Raw genomic sequence first — 21243 nt, forward strand, 5'->3', positions numbered from 1 at the left:
TTTTTCTCTGTTGATGAATCCAGAGCCTCAGAAGAGGATTGGGAGATTGGTTGCCAGGGAGAAATGAAGGGCGGAGAAGTTGGTAAAGTGCCTGACTTGCAAACATGGAGCTCTGATTCTACCAGAAACTGCACGATGGTTCACGTTGATTACCAACTTTAAAGGATCTTTAAAGAACCACCCAGGAGACGAGGATCTATGGACACTTGTGAGGAGTTTCCTTGACTAAGTTAATTTAGGTGGGAAGAGAAACTCTAAAAATGGGTGGCATCATTCCCCATGTTTGGGTTCTAAACTATATAAAAAGCAGAGCACAGGCAGTCTTGGTTCTCTGCTTCCTGACTGGATGCAACATGGCCAGCTCCCTCAAACTCCCAGCCGGCCAGGATCTCCTTATCGAGATAGATTACAGCCTTGAATCATGAGCCAAAACAGACCCTTTCTCCCTTAAGTTGCTTTTCCTCAATGTTATCATTGCAGAAAAACTAACTCATATATGACATTAAAAACAAACAAACAAATAAACAAACAAAAAGCTAGCTGGGTATAGTGACACATGCCTTTCATCCCAGCACTGGGGAGGCAGAGGCAGGCAAATCTCTGAGTTCAAGGCCAGTCTAGTCTACAGAGTGAGTTCCAGAACAGCTAGGGCTAGCCCCCACCACTCCTCCCCCCCAAAACAAAACATTGGACACTTGTAATCTCTGCATTGTAGAGGTGGGAACAGGCAGATTGCTGGAGATCATGGGCCAGGTAGTTAAGCCCATTTGGTAAGTCCCAAAGGCAGTAAGAGGCCCTGTAACAGAACAAAACAGAACAAGGTAGATGGTGTCTGGGAAGGAAAGAACTGAGGTTGCTTTCCAACCTGCACACATGTGCGTGCATACCCACATGCATGTACACTTGCACACACACACACACACACACACACACACACACACAACTAGGATTAGACCTTGTTCATGGAACAACCAGATTTGTCCTTTTTTCTCTGATGTTTTACGAGACAGATTTGTGTGGTTACAGGAAAGAGCAAGAGATGGCAGTTCAAGTAGGCAGTTCAAGGAATGGGTTAAGTATTCAGTAGTTTGTGGGAAGGAGATGCAAAAGGAAGAGAAAAACCATCTCTTTTCCCGTATGAGGCTCTCCCTCCCCCACAGAGTTCATGTTTCAGGGAGGCGCTGCCGTTTTGTTGTGTCTTAACTTAGCAGAGCATGGTAGAACAGTGACAGATGAGTCACCTGTCCCTGGGAGTAGCTGTTCTTAGCACAGAGGGACACGGGAGGTGACAGCAAATCATCACTGAAATCCCCGTGTGACTGAATTACCATTGCTTAGCACCCCAGATTACAGGTGCTTAGTGTGCATGGTCGTGGGAAAGCAAATAGGCCTCTGAGCAAACGCCACAGCTGGATTCTGCCCTCAGCAAACCGAAGTAAGTCTGGGTCAATCCAAGGGAAGGAGTAGACACCCAGAGGCCCTACAGCGGAACTGTTCCCTATACACAATAGAGATCTTTATAATTGAAGCAAGTCTCCCATCAACTTGGTGCGTTGGTCACTCTTCTTGTTGGTATGACAAAACCCCAGACAAAAGCAACTTAAAGGAGGCAGAGTTAATGATGGCTTGGCTTTGAGAGATATATTCCTCATGGCTGGGAAGTGATGGCAGCACGGTGAGGTCGCGTCCACAGCAGAGAGGGAGGAGTATTGGCGTTCCCTTCGCTTCCTCTCTTTTATTTAATGGGAGGACCCTATGCTATGCCACCCACATTCAGGATGGGTCTTCCCTCCTCTCTTAAATTTTGAAAACATATTCATAGATAAGGACATTCTATTGATGTGTTTCCATGGTGATTTTATTTTTTTTAAAGACAGAATCTCTTACCCAGGTTAACCTCAAATTCCCTATGTGGTTGAGAATGACTCTGAACTTCTGGTCTTCCAGTCTCCCCCTCCCTCGTGCTGGGCTAACAGCTGTGTAGTACCACATGCCCCCCTTTACAGTGTGGGGGGTTAAACCTGGGGCTTCACGGGTGTTACAAATTCAAGTCAAGCTTGGGCTTCAGAGTAAGACCCTGTCTCAGTCTCAAAAAAGTGTGGTAGTGAAAAAGAGAAGAAGGGAGAGAGGGAGGGAAGGAATGAGGGAACAAGAAAAGAAGACAGGAAGCGAGGAAAGGAGGGAGAGAGGGAGGGAGAAAGAAAGCAAAATTATTCTCTGTGGACACAAAGGCCTTCTCCCTTTCAGTCTAATGGGAATCCCTTGAGAGACCGTGAGTGCTCACACATGTGACGGACTGAAGTGAGTCCCCAGCTCTTTAACTGCATACAGCCTCTGTCCTGGAATCGGCAACATTGCTGGTAGAGGAGAGCAGAACCAGGAAATGTCCCTTCCCTTCACACTGTTGGAAATAATCAGGAAAAAAAATTATCAATCCCACACACTCAAGAATGAAGCAGAACTTATTTTGTCTAAATCAATCAGGGCAAATAACTTACTTTTTAATGAAAGAATACTAACAAAGCCAGAATGGAATACTTGCTACCAGATCATGGAAAGACTGGGTCGTTGCTATAGCTCCTGTGTACCAGTGACGCCATCTTGTTCCCCAACCCCTCTCCCTGGTGCCCTTCCTCCCACTAAGTGAGAGGACATACTACTTTCACCTCTTTCCTCCCCGGTGTATTCTTTCTTCTATCCCCTGCTTTTTTTTTTTTTTTTTTGGTTCTTTTTTTTTCGGAGCTGGGGACCGAACCCAGGGCCTTGCGCTTCCTAGGTAAGCGCTCTACCACTGAGCTAAATCCCCAGCCCCCTATCCCCTGCTTTTACAGCAATTCCTTCCCTCCCGTATGGCATCTTTCAGCTAGTGCTTGCTGAATGCACACTACACCAAGTGTTTCATGGTTTGTGTGCACTGAATTGTCACCTGCAGAGTGGCTACTATTGACCCATTCTAAGATGAGAAGACCGAGTTAGGAGTCAAGTATGCTGCGACTCACAGTCCTCCTCCCCCTCCCATGGGATCTAAGCAATACAGTCACATCAAAAACAGTACTCTGGCCACGCCCCTGTGAAAACAGTACATAACCATTAGCATAAATACAGTTCTTACGTGGATGTTGGTCTGAGAGAAAGGATACGGGATGTTACCCGTAACTGAGCTATGAAGCTGACGTTCAGGAAAGAAAATGTGTTTGAATTTTTGTGGTAGGTGTTATATTCTCAATTGCTGATAGAGATGATTGATAAATGATGGATGGATGGATGGATAGATAGATGACAGACAGACAGACTGACAGACTGACTCATTTTTCACATCCTAGCATTCTCAAAAATGCTCCTCTGTTTTTCAAGTACAGACGAGGCAGCTGATTGGCTGTCAGTGTGCCCCCACACTTTGCTCCCAGGGGAATCATAGGCTGCAGATTTGCTTCTCGTGGTGATGGTGTATGGAGATGGCGTGGCACTTAAAGAGGCAGGGGCTAGTCAGAGGTCCTCCTTCACTGAGGCCCCCTGGAAAGAGTACAGGAACCTGACCTGACCCCTGAATCACCCTCAAACTTCCTTTTCCTTCCACTTCTGTCCCCACGGTTGTGACATATTTTGTGGTTCAGACTTCACTAGAATCCAAACCAATGGGGCTGCCAGACCTTAGACCTCCTGTCTCCAAAACTGAGCCGAATGAACCTCTTTTCTGCAAAAGTAGCCTGCCTCAGGTACATCAGTATAATAACAGTAGGTAAACTGATATTCATGTTTTCCAAGGTCACGGAGCTAATGAAGAACATGAGCCTTGTGAACGGGGGCTGTCACCTTTTTTTTTTTTTTTTGGTTCTTTCCCCCCCCCCCCCCCCCGAAGCTGGGGACCGAACCCAGGGCCTTGCGCTTCCTAGGCAAGGGCTCTACCACTGAGCTAAATCCCCAACCCGGCTGTCCCCTTTTTACATTTCTATTTGTTGAACATTATCTTGCCTGTTCCACTTGCAGTCATTAAATCACACTGTCATCTTTTGTTATCTTCCCTTTGCTCTTAAAGCCTCGAACACAGTAGATACCTGGCCAGATTTTGTGCTTGTCTAATGCTGTGGAAATTCCAGTCAGAATGTGGGCATGCCACGGTGAGAAAGCAGAAAAGGACAAATTTAATTTATAGTGAATAATTGCATCAAGACTGTTCAAATAAGTCCAAAAGCTTCTGTTTATACCCCAGGAATAAGTAACACGACAAAGAAAAGCAGATTTAAAATATCAGACATTTGAATTTTGTGTTAAAATACAGATGCAATTGGCCATTGGTTATACAGGGTTTTATTCCAGTTTAAAGTGCACAGTATATGTATGTATATGTGTATATCTGTAGGTATATGCATGTGTATATATCTGTGAGTATATGTATATGTGTGTATATGTATGTGAGTATATATGTATGTGTGTATATCTGTGAGTATATGTATGTGTTTATATCTGTGAGTATATGTGTGTATATATCTGTGAGTATATGTATGAGTGTGTATATCTGTGAGTATATGCATGTGAATATATCTGTGAGTATACTATGTGTGCATATACATATATATCTGTGAGTATATATATGTATATATATTATATATGGCTAGTATATATATGTATATATATTATATATGGCTATACACATATGAACATGGAATGTTTTGTAGAAGATAGTTTTGAAGAGCTGGTAAGCTTCTGAACTGAGATTTGAGGTGTCTCATTAAGGGAAGGGAAGCAGGGACCTTCTAATTGGAGGATGTTCCACTGAGCATCCTCTAGAGTTGACTGGTACTTACGATGTCCCTTGTTACCTTGGGAAAAGCTCAGGTGAACAATGAGGACATTTTAACACAGATACAAATAAAAACTAGATAGCCTGTACCCTAAAAAGTATAAAAACTGCTTGTAATAGCCATTCAGGGTCACCTTCTAGTCACTCACCTGGAGAGACCGATTGAAGGTGGACCCCAACCGTGCCAGAAAATAAACCTCTTGCTTTTGCGGGGGGGGGGAGGGACAGACAGACAGACAGAGAGACAGACAGACAGACTCTGAGACTAAGCAAAAGATGGAAGGTAGGAAAGCCCTTCCCAGGAGGTAAGAGCAGCTCCTGATATTCCTAGGTCTTACCATACTTCAGCCCTGACCGGTCTTTCTTCTCATGTGTGAACTTACAGCAAGCTAGCATTTGTATTGAACATAGATTAGAACTGGTATTGCTCCCACTTCAGAGATGAGAAAACTGAGGCACCAAAAACTAACTTCCACCAGTGGCACCAAGACAACCAGGGTTAACAACTCACACAACCTCGACACTTAGTGTCTTCTCTCCACAGTGGCAATGGGATGTTTGAAAATTGAAAGCAGTGTGTTACTTGGAGTGACACGGCACTATCTGTGTCCTGGGCATCACCTCGTCCCACATAATTCTTCTAAGGGCTTGGGCTTATGATCATCTCCGTGTTCATTCTCCGTGTATATGACTCTCTTGAGCATGCTCAGTGTGTAGGTACATGGGACTGATGTGTCTCACGTGCCATCCGCCTTGTTTCAGGCAGGGTTATCTCATGACCCTGGAAATCACCAAGTAGATTAGGCCTGCTGACCAGTGAGCCCCGAGGACCCACCTCCCCCTGCCTGCCTAGTGCTTGGATTACAGGCACGTGACTCCACACCAGGATTTTGGTACAAATTCTGGCAGATGAGACTCGGGAGCTCGTGCTTGTGAAGCAAGGACTTTGCTGACCAAGCTATCTCCCTGGCCCACCTCCATTTTCTTCCTTCTTATTTTTAATTGTGTACCGTGCTTGCCTGTGTGAGCACTGTATACGTGCAGGTGCTCCCAGAGGCCAGAAGAGGGCATCAGAACCTCTGAGTGAAATCACAGGCAGGTAAGCTGCCCCATGTGGATTCTAGAAACCAACCCGGGCCCCCAGTGAGAGCAGCAAATGCTCTTAAGTATTGGTCCTTCTCTCCATCTCTAGCTTCATTTGCTCAGAGAGGAAAGTAAAGCTTACAAAACCGAATCATTCTCCTAAAGGCACCAATAGACAAAGCCTGGCAGCTAGGAAGCTAGCCCAGGCCTTATGTAACACAAAAGCCCGCCATCTCTTTCAGACCATTAGTAAGCACTGTGGTTTCCAGAGTGAGTCCTAAGTGCGAGGATTCAGCAAGGCATTTCTCCCTCTGGTCTCTGACAGGCTCGTCAACAGTCTTACCACCACAGGGCTCGGGATTTCAGAGTGGAGCTTCCCCGTCTTCCACGAGACCAAGTATTGAAAAATAGGCTGAAGAATATAGAAATACACTGACATTTCCCGTGTAGTGCAGTCATTGTGACAGTGTACCTAGATCGGAGAACATCGCCATTCATCCAGGAAGAATGTAGATTTTTTTTTTTTTGATTGTCGAATGAATACCGAACCGAGTTAATGATGCCCAGCCAAGGTGAAGACGAGCGGTTGGCAGGCGAACACTGTAGATTTCTGGGAGCTGGTTCAAACATCCTTAATGTTCCCTTGGCTTCATGTGATCCTGCATGTGAGCCCCGGGAGAGGCTGATAATGGCTCTGCTTTCTGATTGAAAACAGCTGCAGGTAGCGGGTCAGCCCATTGTAGGTTTTGCTGGTGATTGGGAACGACCCAGGCAGGCATCGCGGGCTCCACACTGCAGCCGCACTCTGAAATGAACGGAGGTAGAAAGTAGGTTTTTACACTTGCTGTGCTTTACAAAATGAACCATTCATCTTCCGAGGGTCAGAAAGCAGCCATCCATTCACAGAAGAGTGCGTCACCCGACCCCCACGCCCCACCCCACCCCGATTCTAAAACAAACGTTTGTTTCGGAGAGAATTCTTATCTTGGCCGATTTTTACAGCTACCCTTTCTCCACTTGATTGAGGCTGATTTCAAGAAAACTGTTGTCTTTGTAACAGCTTGCTCCTTCCCATAAATCCAAAGGCGTCTGAAACGTTTCAGTAAGATTGGTGGTGCTGAGAGGGCGATGGTGTCAGGTCCTCCTGAATGGACCCTAGCAACAGCACCTCGGACAGTCTGTGGCACTGCCTGATCTGGGCTGGCTCAGGGTCGTCATTTCACTAGTGGGTCCGTGGTAGAAAAGGAATTTCCAAGGCAGATTCTTTAGCATCTTTTCATGTCCTCCAGGTTGTCAGCCAGCACTGCGACACATTTAGAATCCACGAATCCATCCACCCGTGAGAGAGGGTAAAACTGGGTGCCCACAAAGGCAGGAGTCATAACATCCGGTTAGGGCCCGAGGTGGGGTTTACACTGCGGTGAGCAACCAGAACCAAGGATGGCCGGGGTGAAAATAGCTCTGCCGAGATTCTCGGGAGTTATTACTGAAGGATGTGTAGTAGACAGGGACCTGCTGTGGGTGTGGGTGTGTGTGTGTGCGCGTGCGCGCGCTGCACGCACGCACGCTTGTTGGTGATATGTACGTGGGATATGAGGACACGTGCCACAGAAGGCATATGAAAGTCAGAGGTCACAAGGCAGCTTTGTGGAGTCAGCTCTCCCCTTGCACTTTCACGTGGATTTCCAGGATGAGACGTGAGCGGCCATATTGGTACAGCAAGTACTTTTACCCACTAAGCCAGCCAGCCAGCCCTGTATTGTAGTTTTTAAGGCGTTAAGACGCCCCCCAGAGTTCAGCCATGAGCTACAAACTCTACAGGTGTTCAGGGAACCTATGTGGCCACACAGATCGGAGGTAGGGGGGTAAGGTGTGATGTCATTCAAAGACAATTACCATTGGTTCACAAAGTGTCACAACCATGATGTGCCCGGTTTAGTGATTGAAAAATGAAATACGTCTGATATAAAATGTATTCTTTTTAACTATTCCAAGCATACAACCTAGGGGCATTAAGCATTGCCGTGCTAGCAGCCAACCCACCAACATTCCAGACTGCGATCCTGTACCCTGAGCCTTCATTCTCCCCAGCCCCCACTGAACGTTATCGCTATTGGGTGTTTCTTGTAAGTCAATCCAGATACTGTTCCTTTGGGGCGTGGCTCCTTTCCCTTGGCACAATGGCCTGGGGAGTGTTATCTGCCGTACAGTATGTGTCAGAATTTCAGCCCTCTGTCAGAAATGGGGGCTGGATGGTAGTATTATGAGGGAACATACCTTACTGCTTCTCAGTCCCTCTGTTGATGGACATGTGGGTTGGTACACTGATTCTGGCTATTATAAATTACACTGTTGTGGACACTGGTTTCCGGTGTCTGTCTGAACTGATTTCTTTGCATGATCTTTAGATACTATACTAGTCACTTGTCCTGTCACTGGGACAGAATGCCTGACGAAAGCACAGTCCACCTTGGAAAGGAAGGCAGAGAAGTTCTAGCTGTGGTGGCAGGAGCGTGAGGCAGCTGTCACATTGTTCATACTCAGGAAGCTGCACCAGATGAGTGCTGGTCCTTATTAGCTCATTTCCTTTTTGTTTTCCTTCTCAGTCATCTTGAGACCCTACACGATAGAATAATGCCACCCACGTTTGGTATGGGTTGTCTTTCCACTGGCCAGCTGACCAGCCTCCTTGGTGATTTCCCGGCCAGCCAAACCTCTCTGGAAGCTCGAGAGTGCACACACACACACACACACACACACACACACACACACACACACACACACACAGAGAGAGAGAGAGAGAGAGAGAGAGAGAGAGAGAGAGAGAGAGAGAGAGAGAAATGTGTCTCCTAGGCAGTTCCAAATCCAGCAAGTTGACAATGAACATTAGCCATCAGAGGTGTCCTATAGAAACAGAGTTGCTCGATTATGGAACAAGTCTGTGTCTAACTCTTTACAGATTGGCAAAGCCATGTCTTGGCATTAGGAACCCATGGAATTTTTCCCCATTCTTCCCAGCAGCTGTTATTTTCCCGTTTCTGTTTTGGCTTCGCTTGTTTAATACAATCTTAACGGGTCTTTCCGGCCCCTCACTTGTGGACATGTCTGTTCATCTTTAGAGTCCAGGCGGAGAGGTGAGCACACCGTGTTCGTGTTGGAGGGGTGATGGAGGTAATTTGCAGTTGCATTGAAAGTCGCTGAGATGGACTTGTAAGGATGGTGGGGTTTAAAGGGAACTCTGGGGTGTTTTGTGTCACGGGTTCCCGCTTCTGGCTACCCATCAGGATCACCTGCTGTATGCTTTCTGCATTCCAGGAGTTGGGCTGGAGAGCAGTTAGACTCAATGAAATGCAAAGATTTGAGTTTGATCTCCAGAACCCAAGTAAAAAAGCCAAACATTGAGGTGCACACTGCCAGAACTGGGCATGGGGAAGGGGCTGGTACAGGAGAATCCCTGGGGCTCACTGGCCAGCTGACCAGCCTCCTTGGTGATTTCCCGGCCAGCCAAAGACCCAATCTTTAAAATGGAAATGAAAAAGAGGAACCCCAGAGGTTGCATTCTGACCCACATACACACATACCTGTACACACATGTGCATATGCACAAACGCAGACAAATGTAAGTAAATGAATGAGCACACGAATAAATTCCTACTGTAGGCCCCACCCCAGGCATTTGGTGGCGGCTGCCCCAGAGTGGATAGAGCATTGGTCTTGTGTTTACAAGTTCCCTTGGGAGTGCAATGTGTGGCAAGCATTAGTTCTGGGTTCTGCAGACAAGAAGTTTATGACCCATCACTAAGGTTCCAAGCCTTACGGTCTCTCAGGGCAATGTTCCATACGCTCATCATTTAGTAAGATCACAGACTCAGCGGATCTTGTATCCGGTACATATGCAGTTTCCTGTGTGCATGCATAAAAGTATATGAAAAGTACATCCTCACACTTCTGGAGAATGAAGGGTGAGAACCGTGTCCTGCTTTCGTGGTGTTGGGATGTTTACTGTCATGTGACTGCGGAAGATTTCTAGGTGTGTTGGTGGTACTGAACAGATCGAGGATGTCACGTCAGGAACAAGCTGCCTGATGCATTGCCCACATTTCTCCAACACTGTGAGCAGGCGCCTCCCTCTATGTCCCTCCCACCCAAGCCCAATCACACTGGTTAATATAAACCTCACTATACGTGTACGTATGACTTACATTTCTGTGACAAAAATCAACTTAAGCAGGAAGGTCTGTTGTAGCAGGGAAGATGCTGAAGGGGAAGCAGGAGGGAGCTGGTCTTATCCCAGGTTCCCAATCAGGGCAGTGGAAAGCCCAGCGGAAGTGAAGCCATGGCATAAAACCTAAAGTCTAAGTACCCATGTACTCCAGTGAGGGCCTCCCTCCTCCTAAAGGTCCTATAACCTTCCCAAACATGACCACCAGCTTCAATCCAGGTGAGAGCCCAAGAGCCCATGGAACAATACTTCATGTTCAAACCTCATCAGATGCCAGCTTCATTCTCCCGCCACGACTAGCCCATACCTGCCATGACTGACCCATACCTGCCACGACTAACCCATACCTGCCACGACTAACCCATACCTGCCACGACTAACCCATATCTGCCACGACTAACCCATACCTGCCACGACTGACCCATACCTGCCACGACTGACCCATATCTGCCACGACTGATCCATACCTGCCACGACTGATCCATACCTGCCACGACTGATCCATACCTGCCACGACTGACCCATACCTGCCATGACTGACCCATACCTGCCACGACTGACCCATACCTGCCATGACTGACCCATCCCTGAAATAATGACAGTAGTCATTTCTTAGGGCAGAGCCCTCCCCACTGACCCTAACCTATCACCCAACAGTGTTGCTTTAGGGGTTGCATTTCTAAAATGTGAACTTTCAGGTTACACCCAAACCATACTACCCACGGACTGGAAAAGCACACAGAAGGGAAACCAGTGTATGAGCAACCTTGACTGAGAGTTGGCAAATGAACTTGAGAATTTTCTGGAAGTTTCGCATCAAGGGCAAAGAATACCTTAAATCCTTCCCAGAGTGCTTTAGTTCCTTTTTAAAAAAATAAATTCTTCTAGTTAGATAGGAAATTTCACATCCTCAACTCTGAGAAGTCTTGGTCCATCCTAACTTCAGGAAGTCCGGCCCCCTGGTGGCCCATGGCGCAGGATACAGGATGTAGCTGTCAGAGCACTTAGCTCACTGCTGTGCAGAGAAGCGGCAAGTGTGTGTGTGTGTGTGTGTGTGTGTGTGTGTGTGTGTGTGTGTGTGTGTGTGTGTCTGCTGGCAGTCCTCCCTGTGGGGGAAGGAGATTCTCCATCTCCCCACAATGCCTTTTGGGAATTACTCATCCAAAAAGTATAGAAGTACAGACAGTAAGACCAGGAACCGAGCTTAACCCTTGCCAAGAAATGCCACGCTTGAGTTTCACATCCAGCCCTTCTGAGCGTTCTCTCTGTGTGGAATCACTCTCGGATCCTTTTGATGTGAATGGAATCCTGTCTTGGGAATGGTTATGAATATGGCCCTGTCTCTTAAGCAAAGAAAGACGATGAACTTTCAAATAGCCATGCAGATGTGAGAGAAAGAAAAGCCCAGCTGTTTGACAGGAGGGGTGGTTTGAAAGGGGAAGGTTGATGTCATCACAGGACCAGGAGCTGATTGCTGGGCAGCAGTGAAGGGATAGCTGCAGAATCCTACGGATCACGGTTGGCATTGATTGAGCTATTGGACATTATACCAAGCTCTGTGCAAGTCAGTGTCTCCCCTTTTGATCAGCAGAGACATTACTGATAAAATTACACATCGGGTAAGTAATTATCTCCCTAAACAGGGCGTATGCATTATTCAAATAAAATAAAAATTGCATTAAGGAGGAAAGGGAATTTTAGAAGATGATGTAGTCAGGTAGAAGTGAAAGCTTGGATTGGAACCTGCCCTTTCCTTGACCTTACACCGTGGTTGGCCATATCCTTGTCATTACACCGAAGCTTTGGGTCCTTCCTCATCGGTTGCAGCCACACAGGATGGGACACATCGGCAGTCTCAGCATTCAGGGGAATAAGGAGAACCAGGTCAGCTGGAACAGCAGGAGAACCTGTTATGGGGAGAAAAGGGTGTGTGTGTGTGTGTGTGTGTGTGTGTGTGTGTGTGTGTGCCTGCAGACAGACAGGGAGAGAAAGATCACATCAGTGTCACCTCCCTATCATTATTTAACAATAGCGTTAACATTTTGTATTGATATTTTATGGAGAAATGTTTCATGAGCGCTACAGGAAGCTGGGTTACAGGACATGGCGAAGAGCTGAACACAGCAGAATTACTTCCTCCCCTTTCTGACAATGCTGCCCTGATGAGTAGACTCCTTGCCCTAGCAGTCTTGGGGCTGTGGCCACATGGAAGGCCACCTTCCCCTGTCCTTAAAGCAGTTTGCATTAGACCAGATCAAGATCCCTGAAGGTTCCCGTGACCCTTCCCAGCCGTCCAGCCTAAGTGGTGGATCACGTGGGCACTTGGGAAGCTGGCACAAGGGACACTGGAAAGCTCGATCGTTTTTGCTTCCACACTGAAACCAGGAAAAGTCCTGACAGAAAGGCATTTCCAGCTTTTCTCAAAAAAACTCCGACCCAACCTCTTGGGACCTGTTTGGATCCAGATGGTCATTTTCCTGTCTTAAGCCTTTCCAGGAATTCCAGAGTGGGCAGGCAGCCAAAGGACACTGGCCACAACGAGCTGCAGCCGCATTCTCCCTGTGAGAGCAGCTTCTACAGATGTCTCAAGCCAGATGTTTGCCTCGTCCCCTCCATCCTGGTCCAGACTCATGCCCCTGGACTCATCACACATCTGTAATCCCAACACCCAGAAGGCAGAGGCAGGAGAATCAGAAATCCAAGGTCATCCTCAGCTACATTGCATATCTGTGAGCCAACCTAGGCTACCTGAGATCCTGTCTCAAAAAAAAAAAAAAAAAAAAAAAAAAGTCCTAGACTTCTTCGTTTAAACCATTTGTAAGCCAGAGCTCTCCAAACTAATCTAATTGAGCTATTAAAACCAAGGCCGGGCATTTATTTTTATTCTCATTAATCTTAATTTTCTTGTTCTATGCCATCACTTCCAGCCTGAGGATATATTTGCATATTAATCACAACACACTAAATATCCCCTCCAGCCTTCTGCTACCTCTAAAGATGATAACCAAAACACTAATGAAATGGTGTGCAGTGCAGAGCCGAAGAGAGTGTGGGAAGCCCTGTCCTAGGTCCTGTGCTGACACAGCATCGAAGGCCCACTGAAGAGACGAGACGTGAAGTGGCGAATACAGACCCACTTCCTCTGAGGCAAGCCCAGTCAGTCAACCCCGAGGCTGTCTCATTATGACAGTTGCCTCATTCCTGGATACTCCAAGGATGTTGTGTTAACCAAACTGAAGGACCTCTGTCTATAGCATCCAGAATTTCTTCTGGTGATAGAGTCAAATGGGAAGGCTTGAGGTGAGGACCCCAAGAAGTCTCACCGTGTCCTGTCATTAACCAAGGGTCCCATCTCTTAGCGTGGTTAAGTATCACTTATCCAAAGTATTTAGGACAAGAAGTGTTCTTCATTTACTACCTTCTCAGTTTTAAATATTTTTGCACGTAAGACGAGATCTTAAGAATGGGACCCAAACGTGTATTTGAGCTTTACCGATGGAGAAAATCACCTTTGTTTTATGTAAGATTTTTAGTGAACCTACCTTGTGACTCAAATCCACCATGTGAGGCCAGGTGTGGAATTGCTCACTTGTGTCCTGGGGCTGCACACAGACTTGGGGATTTGGGGAACATTTGGTGCTTGGGATTTGCAGGTTTGCCGTGGTGAAGCCGGCCTAATTTTGATGAGCCTTCTCCATTCCTTCCTCTTGTTTGTGCAAGCCGGGGGGGGGGGGGGGAGTCCAGCTCACTCACACTGAGAATGTCAGGATCGTGTGTGTAGAGACAGCGTCATCACGTATTCCTCACCCTTGAAATGTGTTTTTTTAAGGCCGTGTGTGTCGAATTCTAGAAGCACCTTCCATTCCAAGCAGCCAGTTGCTATTTACAGACCTTAAAACCGGCGGCCACCCATCCTCACATCACCAGCACAGAAGGATCTTGTCACTTCTCAGACAGGATAGTAGGGGGAAAAAATGGAACCAAACTTGAGCAAAAGCATCATGAGTCCTAAAGGCATACCCAGCCTGCAGACCACAGGTGACCCTTACACCTTTGAATGTGGCCAATACAAAATTAAAAAGTTCTTAAAACATCAGATTTATTTTGAGGAGGAAATATTGTGGGGGAAAAAAATCCCAGCAGTTCCGAAGTGTGAACTTTCTGAAGTGTGAACTTTCTAGGTTAAAAATTCTATGTCACAATGTCAATCAGTGGGACAGGCCTACAAATTTAAATCATCTTTCTGTACAGATTTTGAGGTGTGTGTGTGTGTGTGTGTGTGTGTGTGTGTGTGTGTGTGTGTGTGTGGAGAGAGAGAGAGAGAGAGAGAGAGAGAGAGAGAGAGAGAGACATAAAAGAAGAAACAACTATTAGTATTTTAGTATTTTGGGGAATGGAGGAGAGCAGTATGAAGGAAGAGAGGGAGGGAGGGAGGGAGGGCGGGCAGTGTGCAAAAATAGAACAAAATATATTGACATATGTGTAATGAAAATGTCAGTGAGCCCCACTGCATGGTAGTGTGGCATGGCGCCCCCTAGTGGCTTAGTGAAAACCGCAGGATCCAGTACCACTTTGTGCCTCTGTGAAGATGTAGACATTTCAGAGAGCTAGTAGAAGAGAGAAAGAACTCATCGCCTCCAGTTGACCATCTTGCGTGGTAAACACTCCCACATTTAGGAGAATGCCTAGAATGGCAGCAACAGGGGAACCGTGACCAAGAAGAGCTTGAGCCCAGACAACATAGCAAGATCCCTCTTCCGTTAAAAACTATAATTCTAGGTTGAGAGATGGCTCAGTGAGTTACAGGCATTGCCACCAAGTCTGACAACCTGAGTCAGATTCTCCAAGACCCACACGATAGACAGAGAGAACCAGCTCCACAGTGGTGGTGTTGGATGGCCTCATGCATGCTGGCAGCACATGTCAATAATAATAATAATAATAATAATAATAATAATAATAATAATAATAAATTATTATAATTTATTATTAATAATAAAATTATTATAAATTAATTATAAAATTTTAAAATGTTAGCAATTATGATGAGATTTGGGTCAGTTCAGCCTGGGACACTCCTGCATCTTTATTAATTGCTACATCTATCACGTTCTGTCAAAGCTAATCTCCAGCAATGTGCTGCTATTGACGAGGGGGTACTTTTTCAGAATGAGTTTGAATTTGTCAGGGGTGATACATGATGCCGAGAGACGGAGCTGAACGGGGGAGTGCTTACTTGTCTGGCATCCACGAGGTGCTGGGTCTGTTCCTTGGTACGAAAAATGAATGCATACAAGTTGATATCTCTTGTTAGCTCATTAGCAGCCAAGCTAGTGTTCAGGGCTGAAAAGCCAGCCAGTCTCTATTAGCTAAGTCGTACAAATAAATCCTTGTGCCTCTGAGAACCGTTTGGGCCTTCATGGGAGCTTGATGGTTTTGCATACTGCAGTCCTGCGCTCAGGCAGTTTTCTGTTTGCCTGTTGCTAAAGACTGAATGTGTTTGACATTTTACTTGGCTTTGAAAGGACTTTTCATGCCCCCTGCGTTTTCTTCCCCCGAGCTGCCTTGAGCTAATTAACCTATTCCCACTCCGGCTGGGACTACTACTGTATGCAAATGTTCTCATTTCCTATTCTGACATATCACTCTTCCGCGAACTTCCCTAATGGAATCCTGTGGCGGTTTTTATGGGGCGGTGCACCTGTGCCGCCAGCAGGGGGCGCGCGGAACGGTTCTCTGAGTAGACCTCTGCTGTGGTTGAGTGATCATGTCCCCTTGCCAGCTGGTAGGAGAGAGTGGAAGCTGAACTAAAAAGATAGATCAGTGGTTAAGAGTACTAGTTTGTTCTTTGTAAAGGATCCAGGTTCAAGTCCTAACAACTCCACTTCCTAGGGAACTCTTAGGACTTCTGTGGGCAACAGGCACATAGGTAATCCACATACATGTGGGCAAAACCCTCAAACAAATAAAGTAAAATAAGACTTTTTAAAGCTTAATGGTCTTCTTTCTTAAGAGTGACCCTCAAAGTCTAGAGACAAAAGATGGGCATTAATATTTTTTTCAGACAGCACAAGGAAACAATGCTTTTGATACTTTGGGGGTTTGATTTTAGTCTGTCCTTACAATGGATTTGTAAACACTGGGTATAAATGATGCTGTGTCCTCCTCATAGGAAGGAGTCCTAGAGAATAAAGTTGTTTAGAACACAATTCCTTGCTCACTTTCCGTTTTTTCTACATCTTCATGCTATTTTTAATTTCGTCAGCACGAGTAACTTAAGTCTTTTGACTTCCTTTGGTCCCCTATGTTTAATGGCTGCCCTGTCGGTGTGAGGGGTCCTTTCTTATTAAAGTAGCTCAGTGCTACACCTCCACTTTCCCGTACCCATTTGCACTCTCAGGTTCTGTCTGCTCCATCAAACTCAGGAGGGGGGGGACAGCTTCTTGTGTCATTCATCACCTCGCTCTAGTATTTCTTCATGATGTTGAAACAAAACAAGCAAAAGTTATTAAACCATCCTCACCCTGCCCCAGGTGGAAAGTGGGATTTGGAGAGGTGGCTCCTTGGGCAAAGCACTTACCACACAATGGCGAGGACGTGAGTTTGCACCTCCTATGCAAAGACTGAACAGTATACCATGTATCTGTGACTCTAGAACTCTTATAACAGGATGGAACCTGGATAAAAGAGAAACCTTGGAAGCTCGCAGGCCAGCTGGCCTGTCTTAGGCAATAGTGATGAGACACCCCCCCCTACACACACACACACACACACACACACACACACACACACACTGTAAACTGGATGAGACCAGTTTGGAGTTCTGTGATACAAGGATGAGGAGCTGAGCAAAGGGTTATGCAGCACTGTGGATCTTGCTCTCGACTCACCATGGGCACAGCTTGAACTGTTAAAGACTGAGAGCTCACAGGATGCGCTCGGTTCTGCTTGGTAAGGGCTTAAAGTTTCCCTTTTGATTTGGCTTCGTGTTTGTTTGCGTCTTTGTTTGCCTGCTTGCTTACTTCTTCTCCCCCTTTTAGACAGAGCATTTCTTTGTAGCTCAAGCTGGTCTGGAACTTACTATAAAGCCCAGGCTGGTCTACAGAGTCCTAATTTTCCTGCCCCAACTCCTCCTGGGCTGAGATTACAGACACTCATGACCATATCCTACTTTGGGAGTCTGTTTACAAGTCACATCTTAGGGAAAAGAATCTGAGGAGGAAATGTATTCAGGTTCCAAGCCCAGAAATGCAGCTCCTCAAATCAGAGTCTTGGATATTGCTTCCCTCTGCAGCTTCTCCCCATGGGCAACACTCCCGTCTCCTGCTGCTAGCATGCTACACACTGCTCACCTTGGCAGCCTGCCCCATGCCAGGTAGACATTGTTCACACAGGGGTGGTGACTCAGAATTCCGTGACTCCGTGAGACCAAGACGGGGATCGCTCCATAAGAGTTCCTGGCATCACTACGTGGCTGGGCTTGGACACGTGGTTGCGGTTTGTCTGGCAAATATCTCCTCTCCTGCTCATAATGAACAGGCCCCTGCCAGAGAGAAGGGGAGGAGATGGTGGGGAGAGACTATTCAGAGACGAACAAGGAAGAGAAGGCTCATGGGTAAAGCAAGCACCTAACTTTTATTAAGGAAACTTTCAAAGCCTTGGCTCTACTTCCCTCACTCATGCATGTGCTTGTTTATGCACCGTTTTTATAGACAGCGTTTCATATCGTAGCACAAGGAAGCCTCAAGTTGGTGGTCATTCTCCTGCCCCAGCCTTCAGAGTGCTAGGCTCACATGAGCCAACATGTCAGGGCTCATCTTACGTACTGTGTTTGGTTTATTAAAAAAAAAAAAAAAAAAAAACAGAGTAGTTTTTGTAACTGTCTCAAAGATGTCTCAGTGTTTCCTTATAAATGACTGTACTTGGAACTCCCTGGAGACTTTATAGTGAGAAGAATTGTTTTCCGATACGGCTGCTGAGTTGGGGTACATGGGTACATTGTGGGAGGCACCGTTAGAATAGGGGGCACTACCGTAGATGAAGTGTAGCCCTGTAGCCAGGTGAAATCTTAAGAGTATTGGTTCTGTCGTTGAAGCTGAAGAAAAAACCCAAAGACTCACTGGGCATCTCCATTCCAAACGTGCTCCTTCACAAAGCCCAGCTCTTGGGACCTCCCTGGACGAAGATAAAGTCGTGATGGGGAATTAGGTAGCAACCTTTCTGTGAAAACGATTTACAGAAATGCATCATCTACCCAAAGATAGCCTGAGCAACAGGAGATGGTGTAAGAAAAGAAAAAGTGATCACCCACCCTCTAGGAAAAGAAGAAAGGCTGGAGGAGGACGGAAGGGGCGGAGAAATGTTTGGCTGGGCTGCCTACTCTATAGTTTATTAAGAAAGCACATCTGGGCAGGAGAGATGGCTGGTGGTCAAGACAGCTGCTTACGGCTCCTGTAGGGGACCCAAGTCAGGGTCCCAGCACCTGCACTGTGAGTCACAACTGCCTGCAACTCCAGTATCAGGAGACACAGCGCCCTCTTGTGATCTCTATAGGCACTGGCACATATACATGGTGTGCATAAACTCTCCTAGGCACGCACACAAACAAATAAATCAAATAAGCAAATGTTTAAGAAAAGGACACCCTTAAACTTCGTCACTCTCTTGATTCTTACTGGCTCTTTAGACTTGGGCCATAATCTGCTTTTGCAATTCCAACTAAGAGGGTCTCCTCTTAATCTTGTTGGTAATAGTGTTTTTGTTGGTGGGTGGGTTGATTGGTTGGTGAGGTTTCTCCCCCAGAGCTGATGTTTTGATTTTTTTTTCCCCCTCTCTTCTCTCTCTCCTGTCCCTATCCCCCGACTCCTGCTCTCTTCTCCTTCTCAGAATCCGGAGCTGCTACTGCCAGCCTAGAGAACCCACGGGGAGATGATTCCTCATGAAGGGCCTGGATCCCCTACAGAAATCCAATGTGACTCTCTGTTTATCAGACTAAAACCAGAGCCAGCCAGACAGTGAAACAGCCACCGTGGAGGGGGGACGGCGAAAAATGAAATCTAACCAAGAGCGGAGCAATGAATGCCTGCCTCCCAAGAAACGTGAGATCCCCGCCACCAGTCGGCCCTCCGAGGAGAAGGCCACTGCTCTGCCCAGCGACAACCACTGCGTGGAGGGTGTGGCATGGCTCCCCAGCACCCCTGGCAGCCGCGGCCACGGGGGTGGGCGGCACGGGCCAGCAGGGACTTCCGGGGAACATGGTTTACAAGGAATGGGTTTACATAAAGCACTGTCCGCAGGGCTGGATTACTCCCCACCCAGTGCCCCCAGGTCGGTCCCCACAGCCAACACGCTGCCCACCGTGTACCCTCCTCCTCAGTCAGGGACGCCGGTGTCTCCTGTGCAGTACGCCCACCTATCACATACCTTCCAGTTCATTGGGTCCTCCCAGTATAGTGGGCCTTACGCGGGCTTTATCCCTTCCCAGCTGATCTCCCCACCAGGCAACCCAGTCACCAGTGCGGTGGCCTCGGCTGCAGGGGCCACCACTCCATCACAGCGCTCCCAGCTGGAGGCATATTCCACCCTGCTGGCCAACATGGGCAGTCTGAGCCAGGCACCAGGACACAAGGTTGAGCCCCCTCCGCAGCAGCACCTCGGCAGGGCTGCGGGATTAGTCAACCCGGGGTCCCCTCCACCTACCCAGCAGAACCAGTACATTCACATTTCCAGCTCTCCGCAGAGCTCCGGGCGGGCAACATCTCCACCCATCCCGGTCCACCTCCATCCCCATCAGACGATGATCCCGCACACGCTCACCCTGGGGCCTTCATCCCAGGTGGTCGTGCAATACAGTGACGCCGGAGGCCACTTTGTTCCTCGAGAGTCCACCAAAAAAGCAGAAAGCAGCAGGTTGCAGCAGGCTATGCAGGCCAAGGAGGTCCTCAATGGGGAGATGGAGAAAAGCCGGAGGTATGGGGCGTCATCTTCTGTGGAGCTGAGCCTGGGGAAGACGAGCAGCAAGTCAGTGCCTCACCCCTATGAGTCCAGGCATGTGGTGGTCCACCCGAGCCCAGCAGACTACAGCAGTCGTGATACCTCCGGGGTCCGTGGATCTGTGATGGTCCTGCCCAACAGCAGCACACCCTCAGCCGACCTGGAGACACAGCAGGCCACACATCGAGAGGCCTCCCCATCCACCCTCAATGACAAGAGCGGTTTGCACCTAGGGAAGCCCGGCCACAGGTCCTACGCGCTGTCCCCGCACACGGTCATTCAGACCACACACAGCGCATCAGAGCCTCTCCCGGTGGGCCTACCAGCCACGGCCTTCTATGCTGGCGCTCAACCTCCTGTCATCGGCTATCTGAGTAGCCAGCAGCAAGCAATCACCTATGCTGGTGGTCTGCCCCAGCACCTGGTGATCCCAGGTACCCAGCCCCTGCTCATCCCAGTGGGCAGCCCTGACATGGACACACCTGGGGCAGCCTCGGCCATAGTGACGTCATCGCCCCAGTTTGCTGCAGTACCTCACACGTTTGTCACCACCGCCCTGCCCAAGAGCGAGAACTTCAACCCAGAGGCTCTGGTCACCCAGGCAGCCTACCCAGCCATGGTGCAGGCCCAGATCCACCTGCCGGTGGTACAGTCCGTGGCATCCCCTGCCGCGGCATCACCCACGCTGCCGCCATATTTCATGAAAGGCTCCATCATCCAGCTGGCCAACGGGGAGCTGAAGAAGGTAGAGGATCTGAAGACAGAGGATTTCATCCAGAGTGCAGAGATTAGCAATGACCTCAAGATCGACTCCAGTACTGTGGAGAGGATCGAGGACAGCCACAGCCCCGGTGTGGCCGTGATACAATTTGCTGTTGGTGAACACCGAGCCCAGGTAACCCTCACCAGGGTCATACAGGTAGGGGGCCCCTACCCCCATTCTATCATCTCCTGAGAAGGTGATTGCTTTCGGCAGGTAGGGTTCCCATTGTCACCTGGGGATCTGGAATTGATGTGGAAGGTGAGAGAGAGAGAGAGAGAGAGAGAGAGAGAGAGAGAGAGAGAGAGAGAGAGAGAGAGAGAGAGAGAATGAATGAATGAATATGAATGAGAATGAGAGAGAGAACGCCTTCAGTGCTGAAGA

General features: G+C 47.8%; 1 protein-coding gene and 1 long non-coding RNA gene across 18 annotated transcripts in view; one reads left to right on the top strand and one right to left on the bottom strand.

Moving 5' to 3' along the window:
• The window catches only part of Atxn1 (ataxin 1), a 410902-nt gene that overhangs the window by 370235 nt on the left and 19424 nt on the right, over nt 1-21243 (top strand). For all 17 annotated transcript variants that reach the window (NM_012726.4, XM_087589782.1, XM_087589789.1 and 14 more), the window contains 1 exon segment: nt 18993-20994. In NM_012726.4, the coding sequence (NP_036858.1) occupies nt 19156-20994 (1839 nt within the window). In that variant the 5' untranslated portion in view covers nt 18993-19155.
• On the bottom strand, nt 1841-7189 carry LOC120097816 (uncharacterized). Its single transcript, XR_015641528.1, has 3 exons — nt 6845-7189; nt 6357-6689; nt 1841-2401 (listed from the first exon to the last, which is right to left on the bottom strand). It is a non-coding gene; the product is annotated as an uncharacterized LOC120097816 (long non-coding RNA).

This window comes from Rattus norvegicus, chromosome 17 (genome assembly GCF_021556685.1).
Source record: "Rattus norvegicus strain SHRSP/BbbUtx chromosome 17, alternate assembly SHRSP_T2T, whole genome shotgun sequence".
NCBI classification, from domain to species: Eukaryota; Metazoa; Chordata; class Mammalia; order Rodentia; family Muridae; genus Rattus; species Rattus norvegicus.